The 12664-nt window shown below is 47.8% G+C and overlaps 1 protein-coding gene across 1 annotated transcript in view; it reads left to right on the top strand.

Moving 5' to 3' along the window:
• LOC135896142 (uncharacterized) overlaps positions 1-12664 on the top strand; it is a 243137-nt gene that overhangs the window by 43787 nt on the left and 186686 nt on the right. The window contains exon 4 of the mRNA XM_070525724.1: positions 4428-4535. Within this exon, the coding sequence (XP_070381825.1) occupies positions 4428-4535 (108 nt within the window). The remainder of the gene's footprint in view (positions 1-4427; positions 4536-12664) is intronic.

Below are 12664 nucleotides of genomic sequence, written 5' to 3'. Positions count from 1 at the left end.
GAAAGACCTACAGAACGCTGATTTGCGCACGGCAAAATATATCGAAGGCAGTGTGCTGGGGCAGGGAAGCTAAGGAACCGCCACAACAAACCTGTGGGAGGCCAGGTGAATGAATAGCCTCGCTGTTCGTTTCTCCAAGTCATGCACCAGCTAGTTCATCGACATACATCATGCATCAACACGCATCAATTCGTAAACAAAATTTCAGTTTTTTTTTAAATTTCATCATTTTTAAATATTGCGTAAGGATGATAGCATAATTTGATGAGAAGTGGCTGTACGTCTTAGCAATGAAAAACTTTTGTCAGAAGCTAAGGAAAGTCTTGTTTCGGGAACGCGAAAATGTGCACTAGAATTGACATTTGGGCAAGTTGGTTAAACTTCATCTTATGTACAGCGCAAGAAAACACGGACGGAGACGAAGACAACAGGACGGGCCCTGAGGAGGAGAGCTCCGGCCAGCAAGTTGGCATACGCTGAAACATGCAGGCTACACTCCTAATTTACTCAACCGCTCTTGCGAGATTATTTTATGGCTAAAGGAATGTGGCAAATCGCACGAACGCACAAAGAAAAGCAATGTGGCTATCATGCCTTATGTGCATCGTATATCGCATGCCCTTAAAAAAAAAGAAAAAAAAAATCCGCCTCCATTTCTTTCCGTGAAAGTGGATGTACAGCACAGCCACCACAAGCGACGTACGTCACGAGCGCACGTACTTGTGCAGGATTGGAGCATACATGCTCATTCTTGTAGGCCCTCCGCCAAGCACGAGGGCCTTATTGAACGAATTAAAATTTTCAAAGTAAATTGCGCCACATAATTCGTAAGGTGCGGCTTATACACAAGCGGCACACATGCTAGCTTCGTACTGTAATTTGAATATACGGGAAAATATATTTCTAGTACGCGGAAACTCAAAGATAAAGCCATTTTCCGGCTGACGTTCGAGGTCTGTCAGATGGCCGCGGCCGCTAAATGGAGTTACGATTTTTGGATAGCGTTTGCCATAACGACGATTACGCTCGCAGCACAAACTGTGCGACAGATGCGACAGGCAGAGCACCCACACATCAAGGACAAATGCGTGGCGTGCACGCGCACGTCACGCGCGCACGCACGTGTGCGGAAGTGCAGCATAGATCCTCGTTCTTCTAAGCCCACCGCCAAGCGCAAGTGTGTTACTGAACTAATTGAATTTGTCAAAGTAAATTGTGCCAGAAAATTCGTAAAGTACGATTTACACACATGCTGTAGACATGATAGCTTCGGATTGTAATTCGAAGATACGAGAATAATGGCATCGTCACGTGACGATATCGCCTGGCGATTTAATTATTGACGTCATCACGTCAAACGGGGCGTCATGCGATGAAATGTTCGAGTGATGATGCCACCTGGTGAGGTCACGTGATGCCTCTTGGAGAAGCAGCACACTGTTCGCTTCCCGCTTCTTTGCACTGTCTCCGGAATCAACCCACATTTTTGTGAGCACCATGACCGCGGACACGCACAAGCCCCACCAACTAGAAGCTAACAGCTTAGCGGTAAAACGTGGCAATAAGGTACGGGGTTGACGTGGTTTTTGCGGCACCAAGGAAAATGAGTGGCATCGGCGCCGCCGTTCAACGAACGTTCTGGAAAAGGATTTGCCTTTCGAACGAATGCGGCGTAAAGCACAAGTTGCCATTCGTTGCCTGTAGAACGTGTGTGGTGTACCAGTGTATCATTATCATGTGCAAGCGTGTATATAAAGCAGGCGGGGCGCTGCATCAACATGCGCTTGAAAGAGCGTGAGCCGACCAGCAAGAATGCTAGGCTGTCGCACATCGGAGCGCACTGGGGGAGGGGGAGGGGGGGTGACACATGTGGCTGCGATCCTCGTTTTGAGCAATGCGCTGTCATTCACCGTCATAGTAATCAACTCATGATGGAAATAGTAGATGAATTCCGTATTTGGAAAGCAAACTGTGTGTGTATCAGTCACCCTTCAGTGCCATTATCACAGAGTAATTGAATTTCCTTCATAGCACTGACAGCGATTAGACAGAATCATGAACGCAAAATGTTGACGCTTAGGCCTGTGAGCGTGCTCCCGATTACAGTACCACGCTTCTTCTTGCATAACGTTCTTGGAGTGCACGTGACGTGATCGTGTATAATATGTATGCTCATTTCAACGAATTTCTCAGTTGCGACCAGCACCTGCCGTGTCCTCTTCGTCTCCGTCCGTGTGGTCTTGCGCTGTACATAAGATGAAGCACCGAAGAATACATGGCGCCTTTTATCGCTGGGAGATTAGTAGGCCACGCCAAATACATTGCAAGATAGGAGAGTGGCCACTGCTCTATATTTATTCCGTTGCCCGGACGTTGCCGCTGAATTCCATACCGATAATAATGCAGGTTAGGACGCCTTAGCACAGTATTACGGCGTTCTACCGTTACCACTCCAGGCGGGTGCCAGATGAACGCGTGTTTGCGATACCATGTTGCTCCCGTACAATTATAGCACCGGAGAGAGACGGCTGTGACAAGGATATAGTGTGTTGAGAAAGTACTTACCCTTCGTGTGCCACAGTGCGTGTCACTCGCTGGATAATTAGCACCTACCTGAATCACCGAGGTCGAGGTAGAAGACAGCAGTTGAATCTGTTGCGCTTTGTGTATTTTGTTTATTTATTTAATACATACTTCAGTCGTAAGACCAAGCAGGAGAAGCAAAAGTGAACATGAAAACAAACGTAATTGCTATTTGTCGAAGCAAAAGCTACACAGCTACATAACATCAAACGTATATGTGCACAACGAAAAGCATAATAAATAAAAAAACAATAGTGATTAAGTTGGTTGGAAGCGAGAATTGTACAGATCAATAAAACCGCACGTTGGCGATACCCAGAGCCCATGAAGGCGTTCCGAGCCTAATGGCTATGTGAATTTCGTGCAGAAAGTATCGGCTAAATCAAAAGCAGGCTACTTCTTTCGTATCAGCTTCTGTGGGCATTTTTAGGGCTCTTGTGTTTTTTTTGTTTTTTTACCAGCTGTGAGTCTGCAACTTCAAAGAAATTTCAGTCTCACTTCATTGTAATCGTATCCTTTTGCGTTTTCGGATAAAAATACGCAGTTTCACCCGAAAGGAGAAGCATCGATTGCCATAGCAAAGTAGCAGACAGCTATAAGAAGTAAGGATAGCACTTTTATCAGCCGTATCAATTTGTATACATTCGCTTGCTAACTAAATTAACAAGCATGGTGTGTTAGCGCGCGCAGCAAACATGAAAACATTGAACTCGATGACTGACTGCGGACACTTGCTGTCAAAACTCTGGCGTGAGGAGGCGCGGCAGCTGCAGCGAGCGATGTGACATTCGTGCTTTCTATAGCGTCACCGCAAAGCGAGCGCCGAGCACACACACCACGCACTAAGCTACGAGCCGCCTACGTACAGCCGCCCTGATTTTTAATAATATAGCGCGAGCGTCGACTGAACTGTTGGTGAGCGCCTTATAACGGCGATAAGCGTGCAACAAGGCGAGAGTTCGCGCACGAGCCTTGTTGCCTTGTTGCACTCGCCTTGTTGCACGCTTATCGCCGTTATAAGGCGCTCACCAGCAGTTCAGTCGACGCTCGCGCTATATTATTAAAAATCAGGGCGGCTGTACATAGACTGCCCCCAACGCAGATCGCTCTCAAGATACGGCTGCGCGACCGCGCGAAGCCGCCCCATGCGCAGTTGCAGCCGGAGATAACGCCGCCCCTCTCCTCCCTCCGGCGCCTCGCAACGTTGGGGGCCTCGCGCGCGAGAAAAGACGGCGCGCTTTCTGTTCACATTCGTCCCTTTCGCGCGGGCCAGATTGAGCCGCCGATCGTCGGCTCACCCCCCCCCCCCTCCCCCCCCCGCACGCTTTCACTCGCACATTCAGCGTAGGGCGTGCAGCTACGGTGTCATCGCCCTTGGACTTAATACGGAACATCACGGCGCCGCCGACGGCAGAAATGCGCTTGGAAGGCGAAGGCAAATCATGCCTAACCCTCATGCACGTATAATTTCTAGCGTGTATTAGGCGGTACTGATTTATAAAATTCTATTTGACTGCAAATTAGAAGTGTTGGAAATCTGCGGTTTGTCATGCTTTGCTTGTCCACTGAAATACTCTGATAACTTTGCTTGCTAAAGTTAACGGTACATTTCTGTGGGAAAATCAAGCATCCTTCAAAGGCTTCTGTTTGTAGAAGAAGGAAGGGAAGATCCATGTAAATAATCAGAAGGATTGTCATCTTGACCATCGGAGCCCAACAAAAGACTGACTGCACAACTACAGATACATAGCTGCAATCACGCCACGTGTGTACTTTCAGCATTGCGCACAGATGGCATGCGAAATCTTGTGACTCATAGTGTTTCACCTCTCTGTCCTGCGCAGTACTTGCTGCACCATGGTGTCGGAGCCATCTTGTACCTGGGCGGCGCTGTTACAACCTTGGTCAGCTCCATGTACACGCAGACCGATGACATCATTCGAACGGCAAGTGTAAGCACTGCACCATACTCTTGCTCTTTCAATCTTGCACAAATTGTAGTGACCGCATACTCGTACAAGCTAGTGGCATCAAAGTCTGTGTGTATACCCATGAGCATATCAAACGCAAACACACCTTTATTGTGACTTAAGATTGTAGAACTCTGCTGAGGTAAGATAAAAATTAATTTTGGGGCTTTGGATTGATCTCTAGAAGGCGCGGGGGGGGGGGTAAGAACGTTTATGGAAAAAAAAGCAAAAGCGAATTACAACAATGCAGTCGTTTACACTTGCTCATAAGCGCACTGGTGCAATCGAGATCCTCATTTTCTTATCACATACGTTTAAGGAGATATCCGTGCCTTTGAGAAGTTCCCGTTTCTGCTCTTGTCCGACGTGTATACTTACTGTTTTGCCTACTGGCTTGCGAAGCTGGGGTAGCTTGCGAAGCTTGCACCCCGGGTGGTCGTAGAGACATTGACATTGCCGAGTCACGCAGCGTACTCTAGGTGATTCCACTGCAGCATCGTGAATCGAATGTAGATTTTGTGGCGCCAAGTTGAAGCCGCACCTGCAACCTCTATAGGTATTCCACAAGTTTTTCTTCACTGCACTCCAGGGTTACGTATTTCTTTGAAGCTATCACCTCGCGAATAAAGCGTCTTTTTTTAACGGCTTCATGAATAAGCTAGCCGTCCGTAGGCATGCTGAAAGCCCTTCGGCTGGCCAGATGACCACACTGACGAAAAAGCTTCTATCCTTGTTCGCTCGTCAGAAGCATACTCTGTGCATAGCTCAAAAGACAGTCTGTCGTGACTGATCTAGCTATTTATTTATGTCTGCGGACGCACTTAATGGTTACATAATTCACGAGACGACTATTTTCCAAACCATATTTACACATTTCTGAAAGCAGGGTCTTTGTATGAGAATTTGTGACGTTAGCACTTCTTTCGTTCACTCGGCGGGCTGTGTGGCATAATTGGGTAAAGTACCATGGCCCCCTATGCCATATCCTTCTGCCTTTGTAAGCACCTGGCTTCTCCGGCTGACAATTCTGCATACTCACCGGGCCCTCCGATGATCTCGAAAGTCGGGGTCATGTACCGAGGTCTTCCAGGTAACATAGAGCCAGCCCGAAACACGCCAATTTCACACCGGAAAATCTTGCCGACGGGAGTTGCAGAGCAGGCACATGTAAAGAAACTTTGCAGAAGCCTTGTAGAGAAACGGGGCGCACCTAGCCGTTGATACAGGGTGAAAATAGCCATGAACTGTCGAGTGTGAAACAGAAGGAACGCAAGACAGAGGTGCACAGGAAGATGGACACTTGAAGTGGTCAACAGTGGTTGAACGAGGGACGTCCCGCAAACTCAACGTTTCGATACAGAGATTTGTCTTTGTCCCTGACGTAGATGCCACCTCGTATTGAGTGAATTCGCTGTTGCCTTTAATTCAGTTGCACGATGGTGTGATGAAGCGATTTTTCTACTTGTGTAGCATCGCACGCGTAATGCGAAGACGTGGGATCGTTCCCTAACTGCAGCAAGTTTTTTTTAGAGCGCAGCTCTTTGGCGTCCGTTCCTGGGTTTCGCGTCGTCGTCGGCGTTGTCGTCGGCCTCGTAACCAGCTCCGCCCCCCTTTCATCCCCCCAGCGCTAGCAGCGACCGACTGATACCGCTGGATGCCGCTGACGCCGCTAGAGAGTCAAGATAACGTGACTGCATAGAACACCGTCGCCGCCATGCAGAAAGAGGAGGAAAGGGTCCCCCCCCCCCCCCTGTTCTTGTGTGGCGGATAGGGTGCTCTTCAGTTGCCGACGCGCCGGTTATTTCACGTAGGCCCCGGCACGTCGACGAACACGTGACCACCTTCCCACGGCTAGACCTGGTTCTTAGCGCTGCGGAAGCGAGGGTATCATATTGTTTGTGTCGGCATCGGCGGCGTTGTCCCTGAAACCAACTCCGCAGCTGGGGTTGACTCACTATCGGCGTCAGCGGCATCAGTCAGTCGCTGCTATCTCTTCCCTCCTCCCTTTATCGTGTTGTTTCCTAACAATTTCCTAACACTTATGCGGGAGAACATCCCGTTCCTCTCGCTCGTAACGCGTCCCACGGCTGTGACAACCTCGCGAGGCACTTGTATAGATCTCGTCTTTGAGAATCAAGCATTGGTGTACCAAGTCGAACATATATCAGTCTATTTCTCCGACCACAAAGCTTCCTTCATGACTGTCAAGAACTGTTAGTGGAGTCTTTGTTAAAGGAATACGTGTGAAAAATAAAAAAAAAATTCTGTGATAGCGCATACATGTGTTGCTCGATTTCTTTGCCTCAATCTATCGAAAAGGTGAAACAGCTTATTTGCTGCGCTCAAATTTCGCATTAGGAAGTAACGTAATCGTCGGTAATTTTTTTCATCCACTTTCATTGCCATTAATTTATCATTTCTTTAATTCATTTAGTACGTACAAGTAATTACCCCCTATGTTGTCCTTGGTGTCTTTGTTGGCTTCTTATGATATGTGTCTGAGCCCCTCCACCAGACATCTTATTCTAGCATTCGACTTCATTTTAGTGCTGTCGCCAGTCTTAGGCGTACTTATTGTGGAACTTGGTATCGATCCATAAAAAAAGTATGATGTGAAAATAGCAGCTACCGTCATTTCAAATGAGGCCTAAACAATGTCATATTTTATCAAACACGAGAAAAAAAGCTAAATCTCTGAAGGGCTGGGGGGTGGGGGCGGGATTATGAATATGATCAATAGTCGATTCGTTAACTTTCACAGAAGAACGGGAACAAAAAGGGGAACGAAACGAAGTTCGAAAACCAAAATGACAATGCAGCATGGCGCAAACTTAGACTATGCAGTGAATGTAAAGCTGCTTCATTTCTTACGTAGCTTTGTACTGGCCTTGAAGTAATGTCACTGCGAAGCACCGCATGCTGCAGCCATCGGCGCCCTTTCCACCACTATCCAGCATTTATGTTACTCTCCGCGATTGAGTGTAAAAAACGACCCACACTATGACACGCCACTTGCTCGTATACTTACCCAACAAGTGCTGGCTTTAGATGGTAAAACACCACCAAAATGTAAGTACGTGAATAGTGGCGCTACGCCCAAGGAGCCGTCGGACCAAAGGGAAATTATTTTTACGACCAGCGCATGTGGGAAGACCGCATTTAAATATTCAAACTATCAAAAAATTCTAACGCGGTGATGACGCTCAGCGCTGTATCGCGTAACCGAGGTTGCGAAACAGGTGAGCGCTCATTAATAAGCGCAATTTACGCAGAGCGCAGCTTATATCCATGCAGTTTTTTTTTTGCTTTTTCATTTGGTGAAGACAGACAGCCAGGAGCAAGTTGGCCTGCCAAACAGGGTGCGTCAAATCAACCTTCACATACCAGGTTAACGCGGGGAAGCAAGTGAATAGCCTTCGTAAAACAAGCCTAAATAAGTAGAGAGGTGGAGTGTAAGAAGTACAGCCACAAAAAATATCAGGATATTTCACTCGCACAATCCAATTAAAACCTGATGCAGAGAACACTGTTAGGCGAGTGGGCGTGCCAGTCTCACAGAGCATCCAGAGAACTACCAAACAGATCTTGCGTTGCAGAGTGCGAGTTGCCAGTTTCCGGACAATTCGCGTATTTTTGCGTATATACCACTGGAAAGTTGTGCTTATTTTTTTTTCCCGAGGAATAATGTGACCTTGCAGAAGAGTGTTGTTAAGGGGCCCTTATTCACGTAGATGTAAGCTGCTGTAGTCACAGGACAACGCGACAAGGACGACGGCATGACACAGCGCAACCTGCTGTTTAGTCATATTTGTCGCTATAGGGGTCTATAATAAGTATGCATGAAAACTACCGCATAAGAATACTCAGCACCGGCGCACATCAAAGACCAGAATAGCCACGTTCACAGAATAGCAAATATTCAGAACGAAAACTTGTAAGTGATACATAATTCACTCACCTATAAATTCCCGCAGACGGGCTGCATGTGTCGGCCCGTCCGAAACACAATGTGAACGCGCAGCCTGTCGTTTCCATCGTAACACAGAGTGAAGCCTAACAGACTTTGCTGACCGTGGTCTGCTGTATTGCTTAACACAGAAAATAAAAGTACGCGTCCGGTGGTCGGATCGGACCTCGATCTCCCGGCAAAAAAGCCCGATACTCTAACAACTAGAACAACTTTTTTCTTTTTTTCTTCTTCATGGCCTGCCATGCAATTCATACTATACAGAAAACGACGATACGCAGCGCAGGCACGCTTATGTGACGAGCATTCCTAAAACCGTCAGCCCTGCTGGCGGTTGGCCTGCTGGGTTGACAAAGTCTAATCAAAATTGAGCCATGCAGAGCTGTACTTCCACTTTAGGTATCCAGTCTGGTGCACATGTCTGCATTGTGTGCACTTCCAGGTAGCGTGGCAAGGATTCATTAAAGTACTTCCGCACAAGTCGTGCGTCAACATCTTCCTCGACACACATATAACCTTTGCAAATATTTATCCACAATTATATCGGCCCAGCAGGGGCAGACAGAAGCAGCAGCCACGCCAAACCAATGAGGTTAGGCAAATAAACCAGTTTTGATAAATTATTCCGGGGGGGGGGGGGAGAAGGACGGAAAGAACGAAAAGTAGGGAGACACTGTAATACTATAGAGGGTGTTTAAAATTAGGCTGCATGGTTTTTCTTAAAGTTAGGCACTGGGAGACACGCGAAGACCACCCATACAAATAAGTTATCTGGCCAGGGGGACACAAAGTGCGATGATAATTATCGCTGTCAGCAGCCCAATTAACTAAGATTGAATAATTAACGTTTTGTTGACGGCAGTAACTCAGTATGTTTGTGTTGAAAACTTAGAGGCAGCCGTGTTCCTACACAGTATCAGTTGGAAGAATTCTTCTAGCGTGTCTGTGCTCCGAGATATCCGACTGCAAATTTTAATTGTCGTTCGCATGATTACGCATGCACGAGAGTGAGGATCGGCGCATGGATTAGCTGGCGAAATAAAAAATCGAAGTACCCCGGAACCGCTGTCGTAACACGCGACCGCGCAGCCTGTAACGATGGCGGCAGCTGCCGTGCCGAGATAATGGCGCGAGCGGAGAAGCCGGAGGGCAGCGCACGTGCGTAATGGTGGCTAGACGAGCGCGCATGGTCCTTGCCTGGGCTACGCAAATAAAGTGACTGCTGATTTCAAAGTGCTGCAAGTTTTATTGAAATCAAAAGCAACAACTGCACGGCACACCGCACTGTCATATCTTGATTTCGCCAGCCGAGAGCGGAAGGGGAAAAGTTACCATCTTTGCCAATGCCTCCTCCCGTTGTCAGACTAACCAGCGCACGCAACAGCCGCGTCACACCAGGGAGGAGCTTTGCGCCGATCCTCACTCTCGTGCATGCGTAATCATGCGAACGACAAATAAAATATGTAGTCGGATATCTCGGAGCGCAGACACGATATAGAAGAATTATTCCAACTGATACTGTGCAGAAACACGACTGCCTCTAACTTTTCAATACAAACATACCCAATTACTGCAGTCAACAAAAAGTCAATTATTCAATTATAGTTAATTGGGCTGCTAACCGCTATAATTAGCATCTCACTTTGGGTCCCCCTGGCCACATAACTTATATGCACAGGTATTCTTCGCGTGCCTCACAGTGCCTAATATTAAGAAAATCATAAAACGTAATTTCGAACAGCCGGTATATTTCCACGTTATGTGCATTCCACTTTACCCTGCGTTACCTTTTCTCTTAAATTCCAGTTATTGTGTGTCGGTATGCGACATTTAATACAAATATCAAAGCGCAAGATTTCGCACTCGTCCATTGCAAACTAATTTAAACCGGACGCTCGTCTGGTTGACGAGCCTGCAGTAGACGAGCTCAGCAAATCATTTTTGGTGCGGGGAATTCGACGTTCTGTATACAAGTAGTTGTTAAGTGAAAACACGTTGGCCTTGCACAACGTGTTGTGGCGCATTTCAGATAGCAGCCGCGCTTTTTGAAGAAAGTGAATGAATTCTGGGTTTTTACGTGCCGAAACCCCGATTTGATTATGAGGCACGCCGTAGTGGGACTCCGGATTAATTTTGACCACCAGGGGTTCTTCATCGTGCTCCCAATGCACGAGACACGGGCATTTTTTTCCTTTCGCACCCATCGAAATGCGGCCGCCGCGGCCGGGATTTGATTCCGTGATTCGTGCTTAGCGGCGCAACACCATAGCCGCTAAGCCACCGCGGCGGTTTTTTAGAGCGCAGCTCTGTGAGGGCACCTGTTCCTGCGGCGAGCGTCGGTGTCGGCGGCGTACTGAGCGAACGAGCACAGAGAAAGATGAAAGGCGCGAGCCGCGAACGACGGAGACCAATGAGAGCGGCCCCTTTCCAATCAGAGCGGCCACCAGTTTCCCGCGCGGGAAACTGGTGTCATGCGGACCCGCACGACCGCTCGATGCGTGCTCATATCTGGTCTCAGCCGGACCGCTCGTTTCGTACTATCGTCTGCTCGCGTCAGCGCTCGCTCGCGCTTGTTTGGTTTTATTGGTTTGGTCTCGTTAGCGCTTGTTTCGATTGTTATGGTTTGCGGTTACTTTATGGTCTGATTTAATACGCGAGGCGAATTGTTGATTACTTTCTGGAAGCCACGCGGCGCCAGCGATTACATTGGAACCTTCGGCGATTCATGCATAAACGCCGACGCGCTTGACCCGCAGATTAGATTTTCGACTATTGCCGACTCTGCTACATGTCTCTCTAAAATTCTTTGCCTAAATATATCGCGAAATCAAAACACGTATAGAGCTGCGCTCAAATTTCGCAAAAGGGAGTATCGTAATCGTCGGTAAATTTCTTCGATGAACCGAACAAAAGCTTTGACACACTACGAACATACAGTGACTGAAGAAGTCCATCTTCCTTACCTTTAAGTCCTGGTCGGCGCCCCGTTCATAAACATGCCCGTGCAAGCGATTTTTTTTTTGTGATGCAAGAATTTGTAATTGACAGAGCTCGAAAGCGTTCAACCTGATTTCCATATTAGGTATATTTAGCGGAACGTTTACGGTTTGCTCCACTGAGACCTCTGTATCCTAAGCATTTGCAGCCGAAGCGATTGCGCTTGTGTGCTCGAGCCGGCCGCGGGAAGCGGTCTGCTTCAACGCTGCCTCCGATCCGCTACAGAGCCTACTGAGCGGAGCGTGTGGGTTCCTCTACCTGGCTTTATCGTTCGGCAGCCAAGGTTACTATGCGTTGCTTGCGTCTGTGGGAGGCGCATTTATAGAAAAATATGAATCAATGCAGTTCTCAACAGTGCCTCACCGGTTGAAATCTGCATGAGTGGAGCGGACTGTAAGCGACGCTCTGCTAAAATTGTCTAGTGACATTCCGTTGCGTAAATGTGGCCAGTGTGCATAACGATTCTTCTTACGCCACATCCGTGTCACTATAGGCGTTCGCGAGTGCGCACTTGCGATATATATATATATATATATATATATATATATATATATATATATATATATATATATATATATATCTGGTCACGGTGGATCAGGCGATAGCAACCACGTTTCTTCAAGGCTGGCCAACGTTTCGATAGGAAGACCTATCTTCGTCAAAGGTGGCCTCGTCATCCTCGGCATGTTAGTTTTAAAGGCTTAGTGCAGTGACGTCACCTGCGGGTGTTGTGACGTCACTGGACTAACCTTTAAAACTAACATGCCGAGGATGACGAGGCCGCCTTTGACGAAGATAGGTCCTCCTATCGAAACGGTGGCCAGCCTTTCTGAGGAACCTTATCCCTGTTTACAAACTTTATACCACAGTGTGTAATTCCATCTGTCAGCTCCTTTCTTGATATTGAGCGTATCTGCAAAGGTACGTGACTGGCTCCTTGCTTCGGTGGCAGGTGGCGAAAAGGATAGCGCATTGTATTAGGAAGTTCTAGGGCTAGTGTTCACCGCGGCTGCTTGTTGTCCCGCCCACTGTGGCTGCCCTGTTCACGCAAACGCGTGCCCGCGCGTGCCTGCCGACGCCGTTAAGCCAAACACGCATTTCTTGCTGCGCCTGTCCTCGTCCTTGACAGTGCATCCGTTTTCATGCG

The sequence above is a fragment of the Dermacentor albipictus genome, chromosome 1, assembly GCF_038994185.2.
Source record: "Dermacentor albipictus isolate Rhodes 1998 colony chromosome 1, USDA_Dalb.pri_finalv2, whole genome shotgun sequence".
NCBI classification, from domain to species: Eukaryota; Metazoa; Arthropoda; class Arachnida; order Ixodida; family Ixodidae; genus Dermacentor; species Dermacentor albipictus.
This window is presented reverse-complemented; position numbering and strand designations above follow the sequence as displayed.